Source organism: Taurulus bubalis (assembly GCF_910589615.1).
Source record: "Taurulus bubalis genome assembly, chromosome: 4".
Taxonomy (NCBI): domain Eukaryota; kingdom Metazoa; phylum Chordata; class Actinopteri; order Perciformes; family Cottidae; genus Taurulus; species Taurulus bubalis.
This window is the reverse complement of record NC_136592.1, coordinates 18,238,374-18,254,813: the sequence shown is the minus strand read 5'-3', so window position 1 is coordinate 18,254,813 and position 16,440 is coordinate 18,238,374. Positions and strand designations below refer to the sequence as shown.

Below are 16,440 nucleotides of genomic sequence, written 5' to 3'. Positions count from 1 at the left end.
CATAAATAGACAAAGGACTTGATGACAAACACAAGACAGCGACCTGACGTGGAGCAGCCAAAGCCACTATCAAATAAATTCTAATATTTCTACAGTTTGAAGTGTGCTTGATTTCAACGTGTAATGCATAATTGTCAAGGGTCTAAAATGTTATAAAGATTCAAAACAAATTCAAGCATGTTGTGATGCTTGAATACACCTATGCAAAACACTCCTAAATCTAATTCCCTAGTTGAATTGTTTTGTGTCGAGAGTTTCCTGTGGCTGAACTGAACATAACAAAATCAAACACACATCAGATAGTTTCATACCATTGCTCAAACTTAAAATGCATTCACTTAGTGTGACCCCACAGCTGGCAGCAGTCAGCGAGGCTTTCATGTAAACAGGCATCATTTATAAATGAGGGATCAGTCATTATTGGAATCTTTTGGATAAAAGTGTGTTTCACTGTCACATGAGTCACTTAACTGAATGGTAAATGCTGAACATGCTACTGTAAATTAAAAGATGACATGACTTTCACACAAATGATTTAAATAAACCATTGCTCACAATATTTCTTTTTTTGCAATCTATGAGCTTGACACTGATAAAACAGTAGCTTCCCAGGTAAACATGTAAGTCCATAATGTAATCCACATCAGCTTGTCCCATTTACAAATAAACATAATTGCTGCAAACAGTACGCTGCCCATGTATACTGCTTACACGTTGCCAGTGTATTGTGGCAAACATGATATTAATACAGTGGAGCATAAAACAGATGCAGGATATGATATCTACTTTAATATACATATAATATCTCTTCATAATGAAATACTCTGATATTTTGTTTGAGAAAACATGCGTCAGTCTCTATATACAGAAACACTGTACAGTGTACAAGATGCTGCAGGGCCATGGAGGAGATTCAGAGAGATACTTTACTGGGAGAGTAAGGAAAGGAAGTTCACCGGCAATCAGAGGAGGTGTGTAGAAAAGAGAGGTTCCATAGTAGGGGAGGATGTTGGATATGCATGTGGTTAAATAAATTGTTTTTTAAATTAGTTTTCTTGCAAAGAGTTATGTGACAAAATGGATACCTTATCAGATTGCAAACAAATAATGAAAACATAATGACTTTTTTCAGCCTACACACTGGCCAGATTGAAGTTATGTACTAAACTGGGAAGTTAGCAGGTGTGAGGGCAGATAAGTAGAAAGGTGGGTGAGAGAGAGAGAGAGAGAGAGAAGGTACGTACTTAATGCACATCCTGATTGGAGGGCGAGGAAAGGTCTCGTCCAATAGTGGAGCAGAATGTTGAAGGGTGGGCTGTCTCTGGTTACCTTGGAGATGCTCAGAGTTCTGAGGGGGGCTGGGAGGTGCAGCCATAACAACAAAAGTTCTGAAGATTGATGTGAAAGGTCAAAGGTCAGAGAAGAGTCACCAGCATAGCAACCTGAAACCTGGTTCCCCCATGGCTGTTCTCCTCCTGGACTTCACAAACCTGTCAGAAACACACTGATCACACGCACAAAGAGAGACATAAAACATAATCATTCAATTTTGACTTAATGAGCAACTCTTATTAACTCATTATTGGGGGAAGAATAGCTTATTGCTCTCTATCGTGTAGTTACATTGTGGCCCAACAACAATTAAAGCATATCAGTGAGCATTGCACTGGCTGACACAAGTCTTCATAATGATGATGTACATGGGCACTGTAGTTTGCTGTAGTGGCTGAAGATAGTCCCTAAAAATAACCTATTTATGCTTGTTTTGTTTGAGTATCGTTTCCTAAAAACTACAGTGCACAGCTGTTTTAGGAAATTTTGCCTTTAACTTGAAGAAATAAAGAACTATTACATGTTTGAAGATTTAAGTCTTCAATAGCAACATATGGATATGGGGCTTAGAGCCAGACAAGCTGGGGGAAACAAATGCACTGTTAGTATTGGTCAATTCATTGGATAAGTTGACAAAAACTAAATATAGAATATATACAGCCTTATCCTTTCAGTGACTAGTGATTGATTAACAGCATGTCAATCTTCCAGAATAACTGTAATGAGGGCATCTCAAAGATGCTTCCTCTCACATGTATTCAAGATGCAGCAAAATAAATAGGTTTTCGACAAAACTAAAACTGCTCTTAGAAAATAAAAGCATCCCTCTGAATTTTTTATTCAGACTGGGGTAAATCTGAAGATGAGCAATAGCAGACAAGCAGTGGCTGAGTGCAGCAGATGCACAGCGCTGAGAGAATGTCAAGTCGCTTCAAGCAGCTTATAAGCTCTGGCACTCTTAATGAAAAACCTTATTCTGTGGCTCACTGGCCCTTTCACCTTGTCTGTGCGCGTTACTGGGCGCGTCCACTAGCAGCCACAATCCTGGGTACCCTGTGGCTGACCACGACGAGGAGAACGCAGCTGTCGTAGTGCAGCGTCACCATACTGGATACCTGAACCCATCCTCTCTGGATCCAGCTCCCCTGAAAATCAGACAAAATGAGTGAGGACAGAGATGTGAGAGACTGGGCTTCATGATGGGATCTCAACCAACTCTGAAAAGATGGCATTTATCTTTGCAAATAATATTTTTTTAATAATGAATTATGTTGTTTTGGCTTTAACTTGAAAACATGCTCGATGAGGACTGCTACAGTGCAGGGTCTGGAGTCATACATAAGCCTGTCTTGTTGATCCTGTGAGGATAAGAGGGGCTTTAGAGTCGGGGGTTATGGTTATAGGTGAGAATCGCAGTTCCTACCTGACTCTATCTTGTTAAGGATTTTCCGAGCGCACTGGACAAAAGCCTCTTCAACGTTCTCTCCTGTTAAAGCGCTGGTCTCCAGGAACATTAGCTCTGACGCGCACACACAAACACACACATGGCAGGTCAGTCCTTTGAAGTCTTGAAATACATTTATTTTAAGCAGTATAATTATTTACAGAACCAAAGTAAATTGTAATAATTTCAGAAAAATTAGATGCTGATTAAATGCCAAAACAATCCTTTCACTAACAATAATAGGTCAACACGTGGAGCTCCCTTCTACTGAGAGAAACAAGTTCCCCAGTTATGATTAGAGGTTTTGAGAGGAACTATCAAAGCATCACTAAATCATAAACTGTTGAGCCTACCGTTCTCTTGAGCGAAGCGTGAAGCCTCCAGGAAAGTGACCTCTCTGTCCGCATCCAGGTCCTTCTTGTTTCCACAAAGGATGATGACGATGTTCTGACTGGCCAGCATCCTGGCATCACTCAGCCATGTAGTCAGAGCGTTGTAGGTCTCTCGACTGCAGCGTACAGACAGAAGGGTTACATTGTAGAAAGGAGAGGGGAACTGACACCTAGGCGACTTGAAATCATGTTCTGTGATTGGCTAGGCTGATTTACCTTGTGATATCATAGACCAGCAGAGCTCCTGCGGCACCTCTGTAGTAACTCCTGGTAACAGACCTGACACACACACACATGCAGATAAACTCAAAGTCAATGTAAGCATGTGGTCAGATATTATGAAAATGTACATGAGGGCGAAGAGGCCTGAGGGACATAAGTGGTTCCCAAATTCTGATTTGTCATTGAAGGACTGCTTGAATCAGTCAAAAGCAGCAGACTTGGTGAGTCATGATGCCCTTCTTTCCTTTGAAAGAACAAACAACCCCCTTTTTCAAAGCAGACATTTTGTCTTGTCATTTCAGAAAAAGCACAAATGGAACTAATGATATTAAAAATGGCTCTCTTCAACCAATCACGACAATGCAATGCACTAAATTAATGTAATTACATCTGTGTTTGTCAGAATGTCTCATGTCCCTGAAACATGTATATGTTACCTCTGTCTTTCACCAGAGTAGTCAAGTGTGGTACAATAGATTTTAACAGTATGCATGTGGTTGGATAGAAATGACTGATGTTTACAGGCTCCGAAATGTGTTGAGAAAGAGGAGAAGAGGATTAAAGCCACTGAAAGTTGTGTTTGTATGTATTTTTACCTACCTGAACCTTTCTTGTCCTGCAGTGTCCCAAATCTGCAGTTTGACCATTTTGTTGACCACATTGATGATCTTAGAGCCAAACTCTACTCCAATTGTGTGGTTGGATTCATCCTTAACTGAAAAACAAAATAAAATGGGTTCATTATGCAAGACATAGTGATGACCTGCAGTGTATCTTTTCAGTGAGTAAAATATGCATGGCACTGATCCTTAACTGGACTTAACACATCTCGAGAGATACTGTTTTCTCAAACCGACATTGAAAAAGACTCATCTAATTTTCACATGTTAATATGCGTTAATTACTAAACACTACAATACTGCACTTACATTAGAAGTCAGAGCAACTATCTGTTAACTGTAAATAATGAACGGTGTGTTGTATCTTTCTGACTTACATCTCTTCTCTATGAACTGGTGCAGCAGACAGGATTTGCCCGTTCCAGCATTCCCAATCACCAGGAATTTAAACAAGAAATCTGAAGTAAGAAAACACAGAAATTATCATTTGTACATCCAACACAATATTTGTCTTCTTTTGTTGCAGCTATCATGATTGTAATAGCTAGAGCCATAGCTGTGCCATTAGTATTGTCAATATCAGCTTATCACAGTTATATTAATATCAATGTATACATGCCATCTAATATGTATTAAGACATTGCAGTACAGAAATGTAAAAAAAAGTAAAGTAAAATGTTGCGCTCAGTACATGTCTTAGTCACAATTATTTAATAACCATATTTCATTTTGCGTGTTTGTGTTAAAATATAAATAGCAGCTAGAGGTATCACTTTTCCCTTCAAACGGTATTACATCCTAAAACACACAGGAACAGAATACAGCATAGTGGTAAACAGCTTTAAGGGTGTGCAATTATACACAGCTTTGCTTTACATACAGGCATATGGATGGTGGTGGGACTGTGTATAGTATAGTAGCTCCACTTCCTAAAAGCCTCATCGTCTTTATGTAAAATGTTGAAACTATGACACCAATCCACCACGAACCAATGCATCGCCTCGATATGTATCCCCTGCGTCTCGTGTATTTGCAATATAGTACAGGATACACAGCTCAGTCTGATCTCCATACCAGCCTCATCGTCCGCAGCCCTTTCCCCTGTTGTCCGCTAACCTCTGTAGGGATTTGTAACCTTCAAAAAACAAATATTTAATCTGCACAGCCAGAGTGAAATCTACTGTATAACCTCTCTGGTATTACTTTCGCTGACATCGCATTTTGTGTAAGGCCAGCAGCCTTCCGTTAGCCTGTCTGCTATCTGTTTACGGTGAGAAAAGGCTCTCTCGGCACACCTGCCTCATCCCGTGTCTGTGGCTACGCGAAGATATGAACGGCGGCCCCTCGTCCAAACAGCCTCCTTACCGTAAGACTCCGACATCGCCAGTGTGGCGTTGTGACAGCAAAAAGGAAGGAAATGAGAAATAGAAGTTGACAAGACGGATAGCACGCTAAGTTAAGGCAAATAGTCCTGTTGATAATTTCCGCGGATTCCAGCTGATTTTCCCCTACGACTTTCCGTAAGTGATTCGTTTCTCTTTTTTTCAAAATAAAAGCCGAGCCGAGCGACGTAATGTCTGCAGGCCGCCGCAGGGGGGCGCTGTTTGAACAGCGAACAGCGGTTTGAGGCTTCTGACACAGACTTCTTTCAATACCATTCAATTTAGTCGAAAGTTTGTGATAAGTGTGTCCTTAAAATAATATTAAAATCAACAAAGTGTGTAATGATTGTGTATATGATGGAATTACCAAACAATCATTAAGATGTAGCGAGGAAATACTCCACTCACAACCTACTCTCCAGACCAGAAGGCGGCGGTTATGTCCGTGTTGCTACCAGCGATAAACCTCAAAGAAGAAGAAGAAGTGGCTAGTGGGCTAGCCTGGCTACAGGCTTTATTTAGGGAAATATGGCTGCTGTGCTCCCCGTCAGACCGCCATGCGACAGTAATCCCGCTACTCCTGGAGCACAATCCATAAAGGTAACATTTATATTCCCCGAACTACAACAACAACAATAGCCACGCGAATAATACTGATCTCAGTTCACGGAGCTCTGCGCGGTGTCTGGCTCCTCAGCTAACGGCTAGTTATCTATCCGACGGCTCCCTGCGTCCATGACTGGCCCTTCTGTTTTCAAATGTGTCTTGGGAGATCGGGGTGGTTTGTTTGGTCTGTGTTCGCAAACATGCATGTATATGGTTTATGCCCACAGGAAAAACACAAAGTCAAACTGTGATATGAGTGGTTTGGCAGTGGTAACGTGAGCTTCTCTCTGTCTTTGCTTTCCCAGTTACCAGCTTGCCAACTCAACATACTTGCTCATGTATTTGTTTTGTTTACTACCGTCCTAAATTTGCCGTCATTTTCACAGATGCATGTGTTGTAAATAGCTCCATATGGATAACCAGATATATCCTTATTCTGATATAAAAGTAGTACACTACAGACAAGAAAATCCCTCAAATTAAACGCATTAATGTAAGCTACTGTTGTTTTTGAAGTATTCAAATATTTCTTGATGTTTTTTTAACCAAAATACTTAAAGAAAAAGCTATAAAGTCTAAAATGCACATTGGTTTTAGGAATTCATTTTTTTTTTAGAAGTGATGCTGAGGTCCGGAGATATCAACATTTTTGAGCATGAGCGTTTATTGCTTATTGTTAAACCTATGTAGTCTATGACTTCAACATACAATGTTTTTAATATATTGCGGACAATTGTGTTTGCATGCAGATTTGTGAAGCTGTTTCAATAATGTCCTTATACGTTCAATCTTCTGCTGCTAGAATGTGTGTACGTGTGACACAGGCCACCAACTGTACAGTGTACTGCTGTGTATTGTCTAATTACTGAAGAAGCAAGGGCTGTGCTTGTGTGGGCTGTAGGTTCAAAGGATAAATATGATAATAAATTATGAAAAAATACAGCCATGTTTCTGCTTAAATCGGAAAGAGAGAAAGCAACATTAAGATTATCCTGGCTTTTATAATAAGCACCCTGTGAACTTCCCCCAAAAAGCAAAATTGGGATATAGTGATTTCTATACCTCCTGTGAAAAAGTCGAACTGTTTGATTCTTTGGTCTCAACATATCACATAAAAAACAGATAAGTCAATAATTGTGTTGTTAATTTTCCTCTGTAGGAGGATGCAATTGAAGAGGATTCCAATGATGGCAGCCACCTTCCCAAAAGAAGGAGAATGGGTTCAGGAGACAGCTCTCGAAGCTGTGACACCTCCAGTCAAGATCTTGGGTGGGTTGGCTTGATCATTGGCAAGGAGCAATACATTGGCATTGCTTAATAAGTTATTCGCTCACACGGTTTCATTGTTATCATATAATTCTGATGTATAACATGTGTTAAAAACGAAAGATGTAACTGTAGTCATCTTCACACTCATGCGTTCCCATCTTACACACATTATTTTAAAATACAATTTCCCCATAGTATTTTGGTTGAATTTGCTGTCCTAGCTGAGAACCTCTTAGTCTCTCTCAGCTTCCTATAATATTCTCAATGTTCATTAAGAGATACCGCCAAAGACTGATCTTTGAAAAAAGTTTTTATCCTTGACCCCTGTTGTCTCTTAACCCACCTTCCAGCCCGACCTATTTCCCGGCAGAGAACCTGACAGAGTACAAGTGGCCTCCAGATGACACAGGAGAGTATTACATGCTGCAGGAGCAGGTCAGCGAGTATCTGGGAGTCACGTCCTTCAAGAGGAAGTACCCTGGTAAGACTGAAGTCAAAATTGTGCTCAGGGGAAAAATGCTACTCTATCTCTCAAAATACAATTGATTCAATACTATAACAATATTGATTTGCTAAAGTTGTTAATTTCCAAATATTATTGCTGGAATAATAATGCAATGGCAATATTAGCTGTTTGTCTAGTGTCATATTGACGATAATAACACTCTTTTTACTCATGTTCTGACCAGAGGAAGAAGGGAGCTGTCTCTTGGATAGTGATGTTGTTTCTTTGTCACTCTGTAGATATGGACAGAAGAGACTTGTCTCACAAAGAGAAGCTTCACCTGCGTGAACAGAATGTCATTACTGAAACACAGTGCACTCTGGGTAGGAGCCACACCGAACACTCTCAGACCAGATATAATTGTTTCATTACATTCTCTTAACTTAGTGCATTTAGGATGCAAATAGTCCGGCACCTCGGTGCAGTCCCGGTGTGTGTGTGTGTGTGTGTGTGTGTGTGTGTGTGTGTGTCAGTGTATGTCAGTGTATCTTTTGTTTCTTTTTAGGTCTGACAGCTCTGCGCAGTGATGAGGTGATAGATCTGATGATAAAGGAGTATCCCATCAAACACTCTGAGTATTCAGTCATACTGCAGGAGAGAGAGCGGCAGAGAATAGCTAAAGAGTACTCTGTAAGTATATAAGCTAACGGAATACAAGAAGGCTGATGATTACTGTGTAATTCATTTAATGATGCGTCTACATATGTGAACGCATCTCTTGCGGTCTCTGTCTATTGTCTTTTGTAGCAAATGCAGCAGCAGAACCCTCAGAAGGTGGAGGCCAGCAAGGTTCCTGAGTACATTAAGAAGGCAGCTAAAAAAGCAGCAGAGTTCAATAGTAACTTCAACAGGGAGCGTATGGAAGAGAGGAGAGCTTACTTTGATCTACAGACCCATGTAAGTACTACCTAGAAAAACAGGAATTCAGAAAAGTTGTTGTCAAGTGGTTGGGTGCTCATTATTGAGGACTCAAAGGCTTTGCTTTGATTTGTCTAAAAGACAAAGATGTTTAAGAAACACTACATATAACAGTTTTGGGGAATATAGTGATTTCTATCAATGTGGAAATGTCAAACCACGAATTGGATTCAGAAAAGACCTTTGTATACTTCTAAAAAAAAATTTAACATGAACTTTGTGTTTTCTCAGATTATCCAGGTGCCCCAGGGCAGGTTCAAGGTGCTGGCTCCAGAGCTGACCAAGGCGGGGCCTTACCCGGTGGCTCTCATACCAGGACAGTTCCAAGACTACTACAAAAGGTACAGTTCACACTATTTAAGATGACAAACCTCAAAATTCTGTTCCCTTTTTTCTGTGTGAAATGGATAGTTTATGTTCCTGTATTGTATATTACTGTGCTGAATGTTTTGCCCTGATGCAACAATATTTTGTGCATGACAGGTACTCTCCCAATGAGCTGCGATACTTGCCGTTAAACACAGCTCTGTTTGAGCCTCCACTGGATCCAGAGCTCCCTGCGCTGGACTCTGAACCCGACTCAGATGACCCTGAGGATGGCAAGGGTGACAAAAAGAAGAACTCCTCTGTAAGATATTCGGCTGTGTACAAATACTCTAGTAGCCCATATGTGTCAGATCATACGTCCATCTTGGATAAGTGGTGCAGATGCTTACTGGTAGATGTCTTTTATGCAGTTATGCAAGCAACTGCATGATTTACCTCGACTAATCTGGACTCGGATATCTACATGACTTCACTCTTAAGCCCCCTGTCCTTCACTCTTTCTCCTTCCCTTTCTGTCTCTCTGCAGGACAGTTCTTCAGGCAACACGTCAGACGTGGAGAGCCAAGAGGGGGGAGGGAAACTGGGCCACAAGTCCAAAGCCAAAGAGAGGACGTCCACACCTGGAAAAGACGGCACCCCGCGCCATTCTGCCTCCCACAAATCCACCCCAGGGTACAAGGTAGAGGACAAAAGCACCTGAACTCTTCTCCAACAACAGCAGCAGCACTTTTCTACCCCCTCCTCCTCTTTCTACTACTACCACTCCCTTACTCCATTCATCCCGCCACCCCTCCCTAGCTTTCTTCACTTTGTTCTCCGGCTTCTACCGTTGGGTCAGCTTTTCAGCTGGGACAACCTGACAGACACACTCACACACTCACACACACAGTCACACTTTGGGGGTCCTCTCTCCAGTTTTTGTTCTTATGATTGCCTGGTGGCTTTTTTTTTCCTCTTCGTACCAGACTGTAAGCAATAAGACCATTTTAAAGGAACAGTTCACTTGTTTCTTTTTCAATGCACTTTCACTTTTCTTTTTTTCAGCGAAGACAAATTTGAACTTTAAAAGTTTTTCATTTTTAATGTCTTCAATGTACCTCTTGTCTGTCCTCACTTGTCAAAAAGAGATATTTCCTAGACAAGTAAGTGGATGTTTTGGCTGCTAGTTTTCCTTTTTTTTAAAGAAAAGTCTTGTTACTCTGATATAAAACATATAAACCACATTCAATTTGTGGTTGCTTTTAAAAAGTAGTTGATGTTAACACTAGAGACTTTTAACATTTATATCTTAAGTGTAGAAGGCACTTAACCCTCATATTTTAAGTGTGTATTGATATTATAATATGCTTTCATTATACACCATGTGATGTGCTGTTTATCTGTTAATACGTATCAAACAGCTGTTTGACATGAGGTTTTCCTGTCCTTATAATGTCATCTTGGAGAGATGAGGACATGCTGACCTTGTTCACACTGTTGCTGAGCTGAGCTGAGCTAGAAGTAGTCTGTATGATGTCTGTCTGGATTTTTACTCTGCTGGACAACCCCCACATCAGCTTACTTTTCGTTCATACCCAGTCATGGCACGTCGTTGGTAATCATTTTAAATAAATACCTTGAATTTAATCTAAATGTTCAAATGATTGTAGATGGCGGGGGAAAGTATTATTTTAGTGTCCCATTCGCTCCCTATAGCCTAGAAACTTTGATATTTGATTCATTTTTCTAATCCTTAAACTTGCAGATAAAAATACCTAAAATATGCACGTATATTACCGTTAAGGAGAGTATGATGGTCCAGTTGAGTTCAGCTCAGCTTTGTGGTGTGGGCATGGTCCTTTTCTAGTGTCTGTTACCAGTTTCAGTGTGTTTGACTTTAAGTCCTCAAATCATTTTGCATATATGCTTTTGAGCTTGCAGACATGGCATGGCATGTTGGTAGCCAGAATTAACTAGTTAACTATTAGTCAGTAAAATAATGTCCCTGTACTGTTTCTGTGATGAGCACAATAGAACCTATAGATGTAATACCCTTCAGGCATTTCTAATTTGAGAAAATGCTCTATACCGAAGTGAAAAGATCAATATTTTTGTAGCTCTGGTAAATCAGCCAAAGTAAAATACATGTAAAGTTGAAATGTAGCAGTCTCTTTTCAGTGGTAGAGTTTTCATCCATTTTTAAAACCCAAGTTAATGGTTTACAGATGTCTAATTATTGTTCTCTCCTCAAAAGACACCACATGTGACTGCAAAACTTTCAGTAAGTGATGCAGGTCGCGAGCTGATTAACGTGACCTCGCTCTGGTCTGACTACCATCTACAGTCTGTGCAGTGGTTAATGATGAACACATGATTAGTAGAGTGGTAATTAATAAACGGCTCATGAATAAAAACCAATTCTGAACAACAAAGGAATTAGTTTAACTAATTGCCTCTTCAGCAGTATTTTGTTCCGAATGTGTCAATGTTAACATGTTGAATATATAGTATATTGCACCATTAACATGACATGTTAAACTGTTAATGTTGTTCAGGTTAAGGATTCGAGGAAATCAGTCACTCAAAGCTGTGGCTCAACAGCCTTTCTGTAGCTTGTAGATAGAGGAGACATTTTTGGAGGTAAAAGTATTGTGTTCAATTAATTAATTTGTTAATTAATTAATTTCTTACGTAGCTGCATAGAGTAATATTATATTAATTAAAAAAATGTTTTACAGCGTTTACCTTGATACCGCTCTTTGTCTTCCTGAGAACGTGCAGTGGCTGATCCTTAGAAAGAGCTCAGAATATTTGTTATTTTGTGTGTCAGACATATTGAATGAACGAATGATATTAATGAGATCCATTGTCATCACTATGAGTTGCAAGGCTGAGTAGAGTCCAGTTTCATTAGATAATGTGCATTGGGCCAAGGCATATGGGAAGTTATGAGGCACAGCTAACTGGTTAGCATTACCTTATCACTTATTTACTTTACAGAAATCTCAATTAAAGTACAAACATGATGTTTAAACCATATGATCCGCTGATCTTTAAAGTTAGTTGACTTAGTTGTGTCTAAGTATGTATTCCTCTGTCTGAATTATACGTAATGTTTATAGATATATGGCCAATACAAACTAGTTACAAGATCATATAAAAGCAAATGCACCTGAAAGTGAGTTCTGACCGTTTTTTCTTTTATGTGCATAAAATACCGCATTTCTTGTGTTTACCAAATTCAGTTAATTTAGAATAAAACGGGATTCAACCTCATGAACTGCTCCTGTTCTATTTTTCTGTGTGGATGTTTCCACTGAAGAAATGTTATGACTGTGCAGCCATCAAGCAGACTCTTAAGACTTAATGACACTGCTTGTAATGTAAGCATTTCATGTGGCCACAAATACATTTATACAGTTGTCAAGAGTCAGCTCACAATAGCAATAAGGATTTCACTAAAGACGTCAAGGTATGAACTGTTGACTTTTAAGTAGAAATATAAATGAGACTATATATTTGCATATGCATCAGGAGCATGTATGAAAATCTACACGGCTCTACTTTTTTCTTATTTCCCCCTTCTGCTGCTGTCTGTCTATTAGTTTAATTCTCTGCTTTGTTTCAATTCTTGAATTTTCATCATTTCCAAACCATGTCCTTTATTGACCCAAAGTATTGTACCTATGGCGGTTTAGTGTAACCTGCTAACTTCCTGTGAGGGGACATTTAATGAAGGATGTTACTATCTTGAGACTTTTGAAGTAAATGGACTGCTATATTCTTGAGTAACTGGAAAGCCAAGTTAATTTCGCAGGACATATTTGTTTATATTTGATGACAATACTTAGACGTAAAATAAACTTACCTTAGCACAAACATATTTTATGCTCTTAAAGTCTAGACTGTTGCAGTCAAAATATAAAACCTTGCTCAATCTTTCATGTTTTAATGTTTAAACAGAGGAATTCATGTTTTAAAAGTGTAGCATGTTTCTTGTTCATCTCCATGACATCCTTCTTTAAATGTCCCCAAGCCTTATCTTTCTGCTCTGACCCTGTTAAACTGAAAGCTAAATTGCATAGAAAGCAACTGCAAGATCGTTTAATTAAATCTGCTCCAAAGTAAGCCATCACTTGACTAGAGTGACAATACATCTGCTGTAGATTACAGGTGCCACATGCATGCAAGAGGCACCCAACACCTTCTTGTATTTTTACCATAAGATATACTTTAATGTCCTGGTACAGTTTACTGTGAAGCGTTCTGTTTAGTGCGCTGAGGCCCAGTAACCTGGGGGTGTTCCTTGCCACAAAGAAAACAACAAAGAACTAGCTTGGGAGCAATAAAACAATCAAATTTAGTCGGACAGCAGCTTTGATGCCATGTGACACAGTTTGTGTAGTCGGCATATAATTAATATAGTGTGGCCCCAAATGTAGAAACACCTTCATTAGTCAAGATAGAAATGCTCTTTGGGGATTTTTTTCTCCAGGCGTTAAACATTTGTTTAACTAATATATTGTCCATGACTACAGGATACACATGTTTTTTATAGCATTATTCTGCCCTTGCAGCCTAAGGTCATTCCCAATGCTATATGTGGCATTTGCCAGAAGGGTAAAGAGGCCAACAAGAGGGGCAAGCCAGAGGCTCTCATTCACTGCTCCCAATGTGATAACAGCGGTAAGTTAACACTGTTCATTTTAAAGGACCGTTCTGTTTGTTTTCAGACACAACATCAACAAAATGTATTCACTTTTAATGCCAGTTGTATTTGTTATTGTATAAACGATTCTCCCCAGGATAAAATGATTATAATAAGATTAGTAGTATCATAAATCTGTTATCCCTCTGACTCTCATTTAACCTCAGTTATCATCATCATCAGAGATTATCATTGAATAATGAATCATTGCTATTATAAGTAAAGGAAATGTTGAGTTTCCATTGTTCCGCCAGTCAACTTTCTTTTATTGTGTATAAACAAGTTTTATACTTTCAGGCAAGTGTTTAAACTGCCTGGTTAAACATTAAGACAGTACAATTTGTATAGTTAAAAGTAATGTGTATATAAATTCCCTTTTCTAATTATTTATACTGACTGAGTATTTACAAAGACAAAGTGGTTCAAAGTGTCATGGTTTTCATCTGTTGGCTGGTGAAACATTGGCAAATTTAGAGGCAGTTATGAACACATGGAGAAAAAGGTTATTTGTTTGTTTTTAGATGGTTCTGATTAATATCAATGGGTACCGTTTAACTCTATATATGTTTAAGTATTCCCAACAAGCTTATGTTACAATAGATGTGAGTAGATTATAGATGCTTTCTGTTTATTTTTAATGGTCATGTCTTACTACATGTAAAGAGTCCTCTGAATTAACAGGACAGTGTATTCACATGTGTGCGTGTGTGGAAGCACCTGTTCACTTAGTCGGTTTTTGGGTCTCGTGTGTGTGTGTGTGTGTGTGTGTGTGTGTGTGTGTGTGTGTGCGTGCGTGTGCGTGTGCGCGCATGTTTGCTTCTGTCCATGTGTCTTCGTGTCCGCACACTTTAGGCCACCCATCCTGCTTGGACATGAGCAAAGGGCTGGTGGGTGTGATCCATACGTACCGATGGCAGTGTATGGAGTGTAAGACGTGCACCGTGTGTCAGCAGCCCCACCATGAGGACGAGATGATGTTCTGTGACAAATGTGACCGCGGGTACCACACGTTCTGTGTGGGCATGGATTCCATACCTACTGGTGAGTGGATGGGCACAAACACAAGCATACAGTGAATCTGTTATATTGGCAGACCGATACGCAACCACACACTCGGGGACTGGGCAACAAACACAACAAGAGAAAAGCAGACTTGTACACACAAAATGTCCATTAGTCATTCACCACCTTTTCTTATTTAATGTAGGTTTGTTTGTCTCTTTCATCTTGATAAATTACTTCTCTCTGTCTCCTCAGGCCTTTGGGTATGTGAGGTTTGCGACAAAGATTTCACGACACCCAAGAAGAAGGGAGGAGCGAAAACGCCCAAGAAGTCCAAATCGGCTCAAAAATGATCAACAGCATCAATAACCACGATACCTTGACCAAATTTGACACAAATGCACATTATTGCATTTGTTCAATCATTTGCAGAAGTGATACATTTAAAATAACATACAAATTAAACAAAAGTGTATCCCTCCTTCCAAATACCAACAATCCAAACACAAGATCTTAACCTGCTGCTAGTCTTTATTGATTGACAGGTCTGTAAATACACAGGTTAACACGAGTGAACAAGTGTATTGATCTTTTCTCTGAGAGCTCTGATGAAATCAGTAACGCAGGCCTATAATTTGAATCGCAATCAGTTAAACACTGAATTTACTTGCCATTTACTTGCCAACTCAAACTTTGAATATTGTATGCAATACCTCAAATGTACCTCAACATAATCCAGATTAGGCATTAACAGTAGCATAGCAACTCTTGTTTTGTAATGGTAGACATTGACATCATACATAAATAATGTCAACAAACAAACTGTTAGTCAAATCCATCCAAATGTGCTGCATCAAATCCTGTGATCTGCTCACCACTTACAGCATCAGTGCATTCCTACTTTATTAAACTGATATTGTAGTTTCTCTCAACATTTCTGCAGTGGGAAAAAAAATTTCAGTTAAACAAATGGTGCTTTTGATCCGGTACTACTGAAACAAACAAGAGCTCACTGATGTGAATCAGTTACTTTCAAAACAACATTTTTTTGTATGGCTTTGTATTTTTGGTACTTTAAATTAACATTTATTTAAAGATAAGATTTTGTGTAATGAAATGTAATAGACGCTGTGGTAGACCTCATGGCTGCAGCAGGTATTTATGTTTCAGTCTTGATTACTGGAAGATATAGTGTCTCACTTAACATGTATTGATTTTGTCAAACCTCCACTTTTCATAATTATACAAAAATGTAACCACTCATAGTAATGACATTGAAATGTAACATCCATCAGCTATGATTAGATAACTGGTGTTTTTGCAGTCGACTTGAAAGTTTTTTTTTTTTTCTGTTTTTGTTATATTATTTTGTATTGTCCCTCAGTAAGCAGTTTTTTGTAATAGTTTTTTGTTAATGTCATAGTCACTGAATTGTGTATTTCTTTTTTTCATTTCTTTTTTTTTTAATAAAAACAACGTGGAAATTACTCCCTGTCATCCCAAATCTATTGTGTGCCATTTTTTTAATTGAACAATTTTGATACCAAAGATCAAAAAAATCTTTAGTGCAGAAGAATAGAAATTACTTTCATTTTACATTTTAAATTGTTAATTCGACAAACCTTTAATACCTTTAATGTTCCTTGGAAATTGAAATGATACAAAATAATGTTAGTTAAGGTAAGTTAATGTCCATGTAATTCAAATTAATATTGCAGACAAATTGTTATCACA

The 16,440-nt window shown here is 38.9% G+C and overlaps 2 protein-coding genes across 2 annotated transcripts; one reads left to right on the top strand and one right to left on the bottom strand.

Moving 5' to 3' along the window:
* Positions 1 to 1,366: 1,366 nt before the first annotated feature.
* Positions 1,367 to 5,391, bottom strand: rab4a (RAB4a, member RAS oncogene family; the record flags this gene model as incomplete). Its single annotated transcript, XM_079217550.1, has 8 exons — positions 1,367 to 1,504; positions 2,332 to 2,477; positions 2,756 to 2,851; positions 3,130 to 3,284; positions 3,385 to 3,447; positions 3,991 to 4,105; positions 4,388 to 4,468; positions 5,376 to 5,391. The coding sequence occupies 7 exons, from the start codon at positions 5,389 to 5,391 to the stop codon at positions 2,362 to 2,364; spliced, it is 642 nt and encodes a 213-aa protein (XP_079073676.1). The 3' UTR covers positions 1,367 to 1,504; positions 2,332 to 2,361.
* Positions 5,392 to 5,920: 529 nt separating this feature from the next.
* Positions 5,921 to 16,181, top strand: phf10 (PHD finger protein 10; the record flags this gene model as incomplete). The annotated part of the gene is made up of 12 exons (XM_079217086.1): positions 5,921 to 5,992; positions 7,161 to 7,267; positions 7,618 to 7,748; positions 8,012 to 8,095; positions 8,278 to 8,402; positions 8,520 to 8,669; positions 8,922 to 9,031; positions 9,174 to 9,318; positions 9,544 to 9,696; positions 13,574 to 13,682; positions 14,557 to 14,745; positions 14,962 to 16,181. 12 exons carry the CDS (start codon positions 5,921 to 5,923, stop codon positions 15,057 to 15,059), a joined length of 1,473 nt encoding a protein of 490 aa, XP_079073212.1. The 3' UTR covers positions 15,060 to 16,181.
* Positions 16,182 to 16,440: the final 259 nt, after the last annotated feature.